Source organism: Psittacula echo (assembly GCF_963264785.1).
Source record: "Psittacula echo genome assembly, chromosome: 5".
Lineage (NCBI taxonomy): Eukaryota > Metazoa > Chordata > Aves > Psittaciformes > Psittacidae > Psittacula > Psittacula echo.
In genome coordinates this window covers 60,156,418-60,169,716 of record NC_137739.1, presented here as the reverse complement: position 1 = coordinate 60,169,716, position 13,299 = coordinate 60,156,418, and the positions used below count along the sequence as shown (strand labels likewise).

General features: G+C 35.9%; 1 protein-coding gene across 2 annotated transcripts in view; it reads left to right on the top strand.

Annotated features, from left to right (window-relative positions):
- TTC7B (tetratricopeptide repeat domain 7B) overlaps positions 1-13,299 on the top strand; it is a gene marked incomplete at its 5' end in the record, with an annotated part of 147,654 nt that overhangs the window by 75,490 nt on the left and 58,865 nt on the right. For both annotated transcript variants that reach the window (XM_080617488.1, XM_080617489.1), the window contains one exon: positions 10,225-10,341. In XM_080617488.1, the coding sequence (XP_080473614.1) occupies positions 10,225-10,341 (117 nt within the window). The remainder of the gene's footprint in view (positions 1-10,224; positions 10,342-13,299) is intronic.

The window sequence follows — 13,299 nt, the reverse complement described above, 5'->3', positions numbered from 1 at the left end:
TTTTGGGTGCCTTTAATGACTGTTTGAGAAACAGCTAATTTTTTTAATTAAGTTTTCAATTAAAGACTTTTTTAATTAAGTTATTTTTTTGGATTTTTTTTTTTTTTTTTTAAATAGATTTGGTTGCTTGGCCTCCTGTTGCCTGTGTTGGGCATCCAGTGATTCTGTCAATTGGATTTCCTGTAGGAACCGGATTGATAGAAGTAGCTGGAAAAAAAAAATAACCTAAGTGGACATTGCTGATGGTTGTGTTTGGTAACCTCTTCTCATTAATTGTGTCTTGTTGGCTTGCAAATACAGCTTGGATAATTGAGTCATTCCTGACTGTTGACACTTTGAATAAAAATGAGAAGCAGATGTGATTACTTAGGAAAGAGGAAGCTGGCTTCAGGATAAGGCAGAAATTAATTGGGTAGCAGTGTCATAGAAATTTTAACGAAGTCACTGGGAAACAAAATTAATTTGTTCAGTTGTGCAAGAAGTTATTTCAAGGAACTTAAATTACAGTTTTTTGTGTTTTGTAGTGAATGAGTTACATACATATATATTTTTTTTCCTTGAATACTCAAAATGGACTGTATGAGGGTTCACTTAGAAGTGTCTGCTGCAATTGCAATGAATTTCTTTCTGTACTTTGATTGTCATGGTGATAGAAGCAGAGGCAATGCACCTAAAATCACTGAATGTGTAAGTAAATCCTTTATAAAATTATATGTGTTTCATAGTCTATCTAGTTTCTCGTCATTCTCCTTGTAGCTTAAATTTTTACGATTGTATCATTTTGTGTTTTGATGGTCATGCAGATGTTTTGGAGCTGACTAGTGTGAAGCCGTAAGCTTTCTACAGAAAGCATTAAAGGAACAGCTTTAATGAACAGTCAGAACTGGATGCTCAGATTAATAATTTGAAGCCAAAAGTATCCATTTTTAACCCCCCCGGCCTATATGTTAGAAGTTGCTAAATTTACTTTAGTTTTTCTATTAATACAGGTTTAGCTGAAGCATACCTTTCATAAGACATTACTCTTGACAAGAACACATAAAAAACTGGAAAAACTGTTGCAGGATGTGGTAGCTTGTTTCAGTGTTTCAGTTGCAGTCACAGAATCATAGAATGGTTAGGGGCTGGAAAGGACCCCAAGATCATCTAGCTCCAACCCCAATGCCGTGGGCAGGGACAACTCACACTAAACCATGTCACCCAAGGCTCTGTCCAGCCTGGCCTTGAACACAACCAGGAATGGAGCATTCACAGCTTCCTTGGGCAACCCATTCCAGTGCCCCACCACCCTTACAGTAAAGAACTTCTTCCTTATATCCAATCTAAACTTCCTCTTTTTAAGTTTTCACCCGTTACCCCTTGTCCTGTCACTACAGTCCCTAACGAAGAGTCCCTCCCCAGCATCCTTATAGGCCCCCTTCACATACTGGAAGGCTGCTATGAGGTCTCCACACAGCCTTCTCTTCTCCAGGCTGAACAGCCCCAACTTTCTCAACCTATCTTCATATGGGAGGTGCTCAAATCCCCTGATCATGCTCGTGGCCCTCCTCTGGACTTGTTCCAACAGGTCCATGTCCTTTTTATGTTGAGGACACTAAAACTGTACGCAATGCTCTAAGTGAGGTCTCACAAGAGCAGAGTAGAGAGCAGTCTTTATACTGCATTTTTGTTCTCAATTTTAATTTATACAGTATTTGTGGCCAGAGATTGTTTTTTAAAGATTTCTTTACTAAGCACACTGTAATACTGGTGACTTCATACTCTGATGGTAGCTTCTATAATCAGGTCACCTCCAAATGTCCTTTCTGATAAGAACATCACCATACTTGCTGGCAGTAGGGCACATTCTCTGGCCTTTCAGCTATCTGTTGCACTGTAGAACTATAGCCTGTTTTCATCATGTGTAAACAAAATTAAGTAAAAAATAATAATAAAAATAAGTAAAAAAAACCCTGCACAAAATATTTCAGTATCATTTATCATTGCTTTATACAAAGAATCACCTGCATCGTGTCTATCAGAAAGGATTGTGTTAATTATTTTGAGCATATTTGCTTCATTGGGGACTTATATTCAACTACCTGTGTGCTGACATTCTTATTTGCTTCTTGGTCAGTTGTTTCTAGGATTCATTTCCACATTAGAGTGCAAAGACTGTATTTGTTCCTATAACTGTATACTGGCTTTTTAAAAAGAAATCCAGCTTGAAAGCTGTTAAGCCTTGCTTCTGAATAAATTATTTGGAAGTGTTCCTACTGGGCTGTTACAAGGATCTTTTCATTAGGAGAGTATATTATGCATAAGTTAGAGTCCTGTTGGATTCAAGTGGATTTCCCAAGGGAAGGGTCTTAAGGTGTTCTGCAGTACCTCCTTTTAAAAGAAGCTGCAAACTTGCATACAGTAAACTTGTCAAATTCTGGACTGTGAATGACGTAAATGCTGGGAACTCTAGGATTTTGTCTTAATTTTAATCTTCTAAACTATTTATTTTTGAGTAAATACAAGACTGTCAGAAGGGCAGTCATGTGATGTACAGTGTGTACTAAGAGAAACTGAATTTGCTAAGGTTTGGCTTCCTCCTCCTTCCTCGTTTCTTTTATATTTCTTGTAACAATCATTGAAAGTTTTTCCTGTATATGTAATTGTTGAGTACAAGAAGTGTGTTGCTGATGCTCTATTTAGGAAAGGTGAACAGATTTAGATTCTTTTAAATCATTGATATTAAATAATATTTGTTCCGACTTTATTTTATGCATTCTGTGTACTGCTTTCCCACTTTAATTACTCTGTTGGGTCTGCCAGTTAACCTGATTTAATTTACCCAAGCAATTGATGCTATGACAATTTGTTACAGAAATGAGATGCAACTGTATGAAGTATGCATGTGAATGTAAGTTTTACATCAACACCATTATTTTTTTCCCTTAAAAGCAGATTATATGAAAAGAAGCCTATGTTGTCTGTTAAAAGAAAAGATTCCTTTCAGACTTTAATCTCTTTCTATCTATAGTGTTACATTCTGTGTTACCCTTTCTGTAATTTTTTTTTCCTTTTTTTTTTGTATACAGGGTCATTGCAAAACTGGTTACTCTAGAATTTCACAAGTCCTGTGTTCAGACTTGGTGAGGTTTTTTGTGATTCTTTTTTATTAAATGTAGTGCCTAGATTTAAAAGCGGAAAACTTCTTTTGAATTTTCCAAACATTCCAGGATTTAAAGTTGTGGAATATGCAAATGGACACTTAAATGTGAAACCAAAATGAAATATTATATAACTCTACACAGAGCTGGTTGTTGTTGTCTTTTATGTTCTAATAAGTAAAAGGTTATCTATCCGAGTTGAAGATATATAAAGTTTATTCTTATATTTAAGCTTCATGTAGTTGTCAAGGAGACCAAGCTATTGTTCAGTACTTTCTGCAAGGCTTGGTTATTGCTTGTTCCCATATTTATCGGACTTTGAGTATATTCATTACTCTCCTACTGTTTTAATAGCTGATTATCATGTAAAAATACTGTTAGCTGAAGTTTGAAATGCAAACTGTTAAATTACTCAAAAAGGTTCTCTTAAAACTGAAGAAGTTTACTCAAAGTAGGCTAAACAAAGCTAGTTGCATTTTTAATTCTTCATTTTAAACTAGTGGATTTGATGCCTCCTTTTAAATTTTAGCTTCTTCAAGTGGAATAGCTGTTTGCTACTGTGAAGGGTGTGTTACACTGAAGGGCTAATATTTTTTAAAGCACATTACCTTCAGTTTTATGCACAGCTTTACCTTATGTTCTTCAAGCTGTAAACAATGTAAATAATTTAAATAATAAGAAAATACTAATGAAGTTTACTCCCAATCATAACTGAAAATAGAGCATTCTTTGAAGCTGGGATCAGAATATGGAAATACAGACCCTTCAGAAGTCTAGTGGAATTGAAAGTTTGCTGTAGGTTTGTTATTCTGAGGGACTTTATGGAGATCCCTCATCACCACTGTGTTGAGTGACACTGCTAGCAGGTAGATCTGGTGGAGAATGGTACGTAGCATGTTATATTGCCAGATTTGAAGAAAGAGTTGGGTAAAGAAAGGCAGGTCTGTTCCACAAAGTAATGTGTGGAACAGATATCCAGCTATGGCTGATCCAAGCTGGCATGCTCATACGGTTACGCAGCAACATGCAAAAATTGCTCACTTGATCCCAAATGCAAAGCAGCCAGTTAAAAAATTTCACCTAAAGTGGGCAATGACTGAAGCTCATTGAAAGAACTAAGAGTTCACTGAAAGAACTAAGAGTTCTCAGTAGTGTTCACTAATAGTGATACTTGTCTCATAGCAGACCTTGGTCTTCACTACTTCGAATTTTTGCTTCATTCTACCAAATAGAAATTTCTTTAATAACTTAAACTAGTATTGGACAAATTCATTTCTCTTGATGTTCTGACATTAGAGTTTTGCTGTGGAAGGGAATTGTTGGTTGTAACATCGTCACAGAAGTGACACTTCACTCATAAGAGAGAAGTAGCAGGATATTTACTGATACAAATAAAACGACAATTTAACTAAATTTGATAGTACATGAGACAGCGACTTAACAAAATTCTATGGTAAGGTATACTTGCTTATTTACTGCAGAGGACAGGATCAGACAAACTGTCAGGGGGACCTCCTGGTTGAAGTCATGAGGTTCAGAAAGGAATCCCTTGTTTTCTAAACTCCTCAGAGAGAAGGTGGGGGTGGATAGTGACTTAGTCCAGACTTGTTCAGCGGTTTATTTATAATGGATGCAGTCAATCCTTTCTATCACTTAGCTATGTTTTCAAAGTTTAACATGCTGTAAATCACTTACTGAGTATCTGTTATGGCAATGATTCTTTCAGCCTCAAGGAGTAACCTTGAGAGGTGTCCCTACTCAAGGGGACATCCTGGTGTGCAGCCCGCTGCCATGCAGGAGAACATAATGGGCCCTGGGCTGTCCACTATTTATGAAGTAAGATGATCAACTTATAGTCGTGTTTGCATACCAGCCATACTTTTGGGTTGTGAACATGCTCAGCTAGCCCTTAGCTGTTGAGCAAGATTTATGGCCTTTAAGCCAGATGCAGCCATCAGGACCACCACTGATGGTTGTTGCTCAAGCAGAAAAGGTGGCAGGGAGAGCACACCATCACAAGCATCTGGGGGTTTTATTTCAAAAGGTAAAACAGGCTGGCTGGAAATAAAATCTCCAGTTTTATTTTGGAGATTCACAAATTGTTAACCGTGCTACAAATTACACTGGTTGGCTGATAGGGAAAGTTTCAGATCATGATTTAATGGATTAGTTTGTACTGATTAGGAAAGAGAACACTGGCAAAAACCTAGGAAGTCACAAGTCTCCCTTATTACAGCTGTCCTATCTGTAATACTTTTCATGAACTTATCAGCTGTATCTTAGGAACAGTTAGGTGATTTGCTCTACCTTTTCTGCAGTCTATCCAAAACAAGCTGTGAGAAAGCAGTCTTTTCTACAATTTCATTTATAATCTTAAGATCTAATTTCCACCTTTAATGTTTTAATAGTCTGCATGGTGTTTATATGTACTCTTTTTCTGTGGAAACATTATCCTCTAGATAACTTGTTCTTTTCCCTTCATGGTGCTTGTCTCATCTGTATTTATAGATAGAATTTGTACCTCTTCTTGGCTGGAGTCTCCAGTCACCCTCAGAGCCTTTTTCTGCAGCTGCTCCGATTTGAACTTTCTCATGTGTGTGTGTTTCTAACTGTTACAACAAAAATTGTGTATAATGTTCCAGATGTGGTCTCACTGGGGTATTGTATAATGGTATTGTCTCTTTCTGCTCCAGCGAATACCTTCCAGAACTGTATCTGCCCTCTTCACAGCTGTCTTACCTTGATGAATCTGGCTTTTAGCAGCTCTGGTTTAGAATAACCGTTACAAAGGTTGTCAGTAACGTCTCCTTATTAAACTTGGACTATAACCCATTTTTTCCATTAGCAGTGTTATCTGGTACTCCTTTCACTTTTTGTATGCAATTTTTGTTTTATTTTTTGCATGTTAAGATTTTTTTTTTATGTAATTAGACATATTCATCTCTGCCTTTCCTCTTAAAAAAAAAAATTAGGGAAATAGTTGCTATTCCTCAGTCATTACAAAAGTGATATTTTATTTTAAATTTTTACTTTAGAAAGGACGATCTTATGTGTCACTTTTTGTAATTCTGAGAAGTGGATTATTTTTGACAGCATGAACATTAATCATTGCTAAAGTGTTCCTATTTTCCATTTAGCATTGCTTTCATATCTGAGAAAACAGATAAGGATTTTGGTGGAGGTTTGAGGTTCATTCCTTAGTATACTTAATCTTCATCTCATCCCTATCTAGTATACACTGAGCAGTGGATCTTTAAACGTTTTAGCATCTTTGTGTTAAATGCTAGGCTTCTGCTCTATCTCAGATGCCTTTGCTACCCTCTGTTTCCAGATCATTTGGCTGTAGGCCATTGAAATTCAAAGACCTAGTTATAAACCCATTGGGAATTTTTCAGTCTTTATTTAAATAAAAATCCAGCAATATATGGATTAGATTACAAGCAGCTGTTTTATAATGTCCTCATTAGTTAGTGAGAACAGTCTTGAAGTAACGGAGTAATTTGCTGCTTCAGGAGCTATTTCATAAATCTATCAGCTATTAGCTCCAAGAATCACTAGGCTTTCCACTTAAGAGTTTGATTTGTTCTCCATTTTGTGTGTGGGTAATTAGCCTTCTAAAATGATACAATTCACTTTATCTAATGTTAAAGATCTGCATCCATATCAAACACTGATTCTGGAACAAATGCCTCACTGTTGTAATGTCTTTAAGAGAATCTGTTTTATCTAATTCCCTTTCCCAGAGGATCTGACACAAACAGATTTCTGTTCTTGTTATTTCTTAAATTTATTCCAGTTAGACATGTTGCTGATACACATTGTTCTACTCTTCATTTCTATTTTGAATTTGTCTGTTCCTCAGTACTTGCATGCTTAGTCACGGGTGCTGTCCCATTATGCTTTGGTTAGTCTGTCATGTTTTGTTCTGTGCTGTGTGCCAGTAATTTAAACCTGTGAACAACAAAAACATGATACTTATAAAATGTACAGCCTCATTTTAATCATCCTATCTCTTTTTTTTTTTATCTTTTCTGCAACATTTTTAATAGTGTATTAAAAATGAGCATGAAAATGCCCCTGTAAAGTTTAAAAGTCTCTGTATCCATAATGCGGATTGTATTCCAGAGGAGTTGTTTCCACAGATCCTTAAAGCTGGCCATTCAGAAAATGCTTTTTCAGATTATCTGCCTCATGTTTTCTAAACCTCTCCTGATAATACTTGTCCCTGAGCTGCTTGTTTGTCTAGATAGCTATCAACCTGTACCTCCAGCCATAGTTCAGAGGAAATCAGAAGAAATAAGTTAATTTGGGAGACCTGCTTGTCACATGGTGTTCCTCCTGCCTATTATCTTCTTCCTTTTTCATCCTTTCCTTCTCTCATTTCTCAAGTAAACGTTTAGTTAGCAGGTTTTCATTTTGTGAATGAGCATCCCATCTCAGTTTTCTGAAGTGATTTCTGAAGTTATTTTGTGATTTATGATAAAAATAGTTCTTGGATCCAGCAAACTGCTCCGTGTGGCTTTATAAATGCAACCTTTTCTGTTCAAAAGTTTATTATTGGTTTAATGTTGATAATCCTACACCAGTGTACTTTTTGCCCATTAGATACAATTGCTTAGCCTTTATTAGAATTAGAAATATTTTTCAATCATATTTTATTGTTTATATTTTGAGGAAACGTGCAACCATCCAGTCCCCTTGATTGCTGTAATGCATATGAAATAGGGGTGATGTTGCATTTATACCAAGTGCGTCCAAGAGCATCAAATTCTGTGTTGCTTTAATTCTTACAAGTGTATTTGTCTTCTGCTATCTTGCCCTTTAATCCTGCACTAGCAGTCCAGATTTCTACATTTTTGCTGCACAGGGTCCTGCTAATTCATACACATGTTTAAGTCATTTCATAATAATCAAATCCCATCCGTTTCTATCTCCCACTTAATTTTTCTTCTAGCTCTTGCATACTGAATCTTAGTGATTTACTGACCATGTGCCTTCTCTCTGCTACAAGATTCCTGAGTCTTAAATGCTTAGTTTGTTAATGTAAATTCAGTTTATCTGTAAACTGTACAGAATAAAGTATATGATTATCTTCTTCCTTGAATAATTTGTAAATTCAGTGCTTCTGAATGTATTATGTTCCATAACTTTCGTAGTGCTTTATGACCACAGATTTTAAAAAATTGTACTTCTATAGGCTCTTCAAACTGTAGAAAGTACTGTCTTCTTTTTACATACAGAGAAACAGGAAAGAGATTGTATGAGGTAGATTCCTATAGTTTTGGATGTGGGTTTTGATGCCTAGGTCTTGTTTGAGCAGTGAGTGTGTGTGTGTGTGTATGTTAAGGGTAGAATAGATATAGTAGGAGAGGAGGATGAGATTTGTTGAGTTTCTTTCTCTCTTAAATAAAATTATGGACATATCTGGACATTTTTACTTCCAGTGATATAGTCACAGTTAAACGAATATGTAGAGAGGATTGCTCTGACAAAGGGAATATAAATTATCTATTGGTAGGAAGAAAGCTAAGCAAGTGTAACTGATTATTCTGTTCTACATTCCTACATCACATCAGGTGAGACTCCTCCATATGACCTTATTTACCTTCCTTATCCTTACGTGATTTTCTTAAACTAACTTAGCAACCTGCCCTTCGTTTCCTCCTCAGTTCCACGTTGTGCAATTACTGTGTTTCATTTTTCAACTTACATGCTGGGTAGTTTCTGCAAAGGATTTTAAGTGCAACACTAGAGCTTTAGCTACTGTAACTTGATGAGGCATTTGATGTCATTTCTTCTTCTTGAGAAAACCCTCTGGCAGTTTTCAGTTACTCTGTTATTTGCAGCCTCTAAGTTTGTATTTGGGATAGGAAAGTTCTGAGCTTTCACACATGCCCACCCTTCTACACCCTTCTCAGTATTCCCACACAAACCATATGACCAATCATACAAATTTTTCACTTAGTATGATTAAGGTTGTACTGGAATAAAATATAAAATACACCTGGGTTTAAAAACAGAAAGTAGGCTAACAGTTTTATATACGTACTCTCCTCCTGCTTTGCACTCTTTAATCTTGCAATTTACTAAAAATACTTTTAAATTATTATTTTTCTAGCATATTATTTGTTCCCAGAGGCTGTGGGTCCTGTAAATGTTCATACCAATTGACTAGCTCCTTTATTCTCACACTGCATTTATATTCTTTAATTATTCAGAAAGGCATCTAAGTTAATCTCTATGAAGAACCTTCTACTGATACATGGAATGTAAAAGGAATATGCAGTAATCATCTTATGAGGTTATGCACTTTACTTGTCTTGCTGCCATTAGAAGCATCAGCTTTGGAATCAGAATTAATTTAGTGGCTTTCAGCAAACATGTTTGCTCCCATTATGAATAGTTTACTGCATATTTGATGAATGATGTGCTTTCTTGAGGTCATCACTTGTAAATGTTGAAAATATTCAAAATTCAAGTCAAACGTCAATTTTAGTACTTGCTAATTGAAGCATATTGTAGTTTCTTCTTGACCTTACCAATGCTGAGTACCTCCCATGAATCTATCTGTTCTAGCATTAACATTTTCAGTATAGCCTTTTCCAGCAGAAGTTGATACTATAGGGGAGTAACTTGCATCAGTACTGAGTTGTTTTCTTTTGTGAGTTATATGTTATATAAGTATCATCTGAAGCAGTTAATGGAAAATAATTTCCTTTCTCATTAAAGTAGTAAAGATTTTTTTTAGTGAAGGTCTCTTTTCCCTTTGATGTATGAAGTACTGGTTTTAGTGGTCCTGCTGATTTCGCTAAGCTATATTATCTTGCTTTAAAACAATGTAAAATATCCTGTCAACTATTGTTTCTGTCTGGTTGAATATGCCATCTTGGACAAAGCACAGGTACTTTAATGATGTTAGATATTTGACCTTATTGTAATTACTTTGTGAAACAGTTATTTAAATTAACACTGAATTTGAAGTTGTTTTCTCCAGCTTGGTGTGCTGTTGGCTATTTTTAAAAGTATTTTGCTTGAATTGGAATATCTTTTCTTTCTCTTTTAATTTCCTTTTCGTTTTCACCAGATTACTGTTTACAAAAGTCAAATTGGAGTCTCTGTGCAGAGGCCCAGATGAAGCACTCCTTACCTGCAAACACATGCTCCAGATTTGGAAATCGTGCTACAATCTCACTAACCCAAGGTAAGATGCTGTAGAATTTTAGGTTGCTCAATGCCTTCCTTAGTAGCCTTTCAGGGCAATGCAAGATCAGTAATCCTGGTTTTATTTGGTCTGGTATTTCGTATGAACAAACTAATCCTCTGGGAATCTGGAGACTGAAGTGTGAAGATACCTGTTGATAGACATGCAGAAATTACCCAGAGTTCTGTGAAGTAAGTTGCACCGAAGCTAATAAACTCTGCAGCGATGAGGACTGATTATGGGATGAGGACTCAATGTGCTGGTATTTTCTTGGGGTATTTTCCACAGTATGGATTATAAAGCCTTTTATATTGTCTAGTGGAAAGATTGCCATAGTGGAAATTTAGTTCAAGGACTTAAAAAAAAAAAAAAAAGTAGGAGGATTAGGCAATTAATTAAGACTATAGAAACATCAGAAGTCACATGGATAAATATGGTGTGCTTGCAGAGCCAGCATGGCCCTTTTCTAAAGGGATGTCTTGCTTATGAACCTGCTCAAGTTCTTCAAAGGCATTAAGAATTATTTGGATAAGTTGTTGTCGTCCTATTTGGGTTTCCAAAATGCTTCTGTGAAGATCCTTTGCCATCTATATTTAGATAAGCTGTGAAATAAACAGGGAGGCCACTTTGCAGAAATCTATGCTGGTATGATTCAACATGTTTATCAAGTACCTGGAGAAGAGAACAAGCAGAATTTCCTACTGTTTGGTTGTTTGAAGGGTTGACAGTTTCTGGAGAAGAGGTGCTGCAGCAGAAGGGCTTTGTTCCAGGTGGCATCAGATACCAATATAGCAGTATAATGAACATTATCTGTTCAGCTTTTGCTCTTACTTTGATCTTAGTTACGTAAACGCATGCATCTTTTTAAAAAGATGAGAGAGATGGCCAAAAAGAGAAAATTGCTTCTGTCCTTAGCAAGCGAGTGAGTAGTTCAGAGCAAGAGAGTGTGGAAGAAAAAGCCTAGGAAGAGACCTGCGTCAGCCACAGTGCACTGAGATTCTGACACTGGGCTGTGGAGCAGGGAACAGAACCCAGGGGTTATAGAAAGGGAGTACAACAACTAGAAAGGTTTGAGCTGAATTATTTTCAACTCAGTCACTGAACTAGCAGCGGGAGAGAATTTATCTTCTTATTTAGTGGGTGGTGTTTTATTTTAGTTGGCTGGTTGTGTGTGTGAGGATGGGGGTTTTAAGAGTTACTGTCAGTATGCTGTGCAGAATAGTTACCATTTACATGTAAGTTTAATTTCAGTGAGGCTTTGCATGTACTCCAGCACAACTTTTCACCTTCCATCTCTGCTGTTACATCCTCTACACAGCTCAGGGCTCTACTCATGGCTTGTCATTACTTTTTTTTTGTTGTTGTTCCTGTGGTAACAGTTACTGTAGTGTGTTAATACACGTTAAGTTATGCTTCCCTCAGACATCAGCAGTGAAAACTTACTCTTGGCTATGTCAGCTTCAAACAGCAGTGTTTGCAAGCTCTCAATTCACTTTCTCCTTCAAAAACATGTAACTGGAAAAATTAACAAGGACTACTTTGCATCTGATAGTTTTTACTGCTTTTTTTTTTTTTTTTTTTTCGTTTATCCTGACATCTAAAGCTTTTCCTGAAGTTCTGGTTAATGGTACAAATTAAAATCAAATTGGAACGGAATGGAATGAAATGGACGGGAGCTATGGATAGGTGCTGTTATGAAAGGAGACAGGTTTTTTGAATCACACATTCAGAATTATGTCAGATAGTGTAGCCTTTCTTTGAATGATCCACGCAAAACTTAATGGCTGAATACCAGTCAGATCTGGTATAGCAATTATCACTCAGACCTGAAATGTGACAGGGAAGTTCTATTCACCCGACTGCGCTCCAGATGTAGTGAAGAATGATGATGCAGGATTATTATGAAAACTTAAATTTCCCAACCTCTGTAATTTTAACACACTTTTTGTTGTTAATTTTGTTGAAAAGCAGTGTTTGAAGATTGTCTCTCACTGGAAATAATTGAAGATTTTTTTAAATATATCTTTATGCCAATAATAAAAGGTCTTTTAATAACTTGAACCCCTTATAGAATGTTGGGGTTTTTTCAAAGATTTAAATATCCTTTATGCTTATTTGAAGCATCTTTTTCTATTCTAATTTAGACTGAAAACTAATTTTGATATAACATTTTCCTAATCAGATAAGATCTTTTTTTGATAAACAGTGTTTTATGTTAAATATTTCTTCTTGCAATTAATCAGATTTTGTTCAGTAAATTTGGGTTCAGTATCCTCAATAATACTTTAATAATGAAAATAAATTATGTATAACTAGATATAACACACAAAGCAAGGGCTAAATGCAACACTTTGCCTTAGTTTTGTTCAGCTGATTTAGAACAATTTCCTTTTGTCTTTCATTGCCATACAAATGTTTTCCTCATGAGATAGTTAATGTGAATTTAAAACTTACATTGTGGTATAAGCCTTGGAAGGTTTAAATGTTCATCTTTAGCCTGCTGCTTGAAGTTCATCAGAAAATAGTTAAATTCTTTTCCAGTTCTTAGTTTGTATTAGGAAAATAGAACAAACCACAATGGCAGTGCTGTGCTTAGAAGATATTTGTGCTAAGTCTGGCTCTCCTTGTCAGCAGCTTTTGGCATGTCATTCCTTGTGGATTGAGGAAGTAATTAACACAGCGGTTACCAGAAAATATGCAGCAACTGATGTAACAACTATAGCTGATAGTGTGTGTCCCAGAATATTCCCTTGTGTTTCCTGTGGATTTCTGTAATAGTATCATTTTGTAAAGAAATCATTCATGCAAGAATGTTAGGGTAATGCAAAATTTTATTTATACCATTTTAGTAACAGCTGTACAAAAAGAGGAAATTATTTCTTGAAGTGTGCAACTATGAAGAGTTGCTGGAAGGCTTCTTGCCCTCTCAGTTCAAATTTGGAATGCAGAGATTGTAAA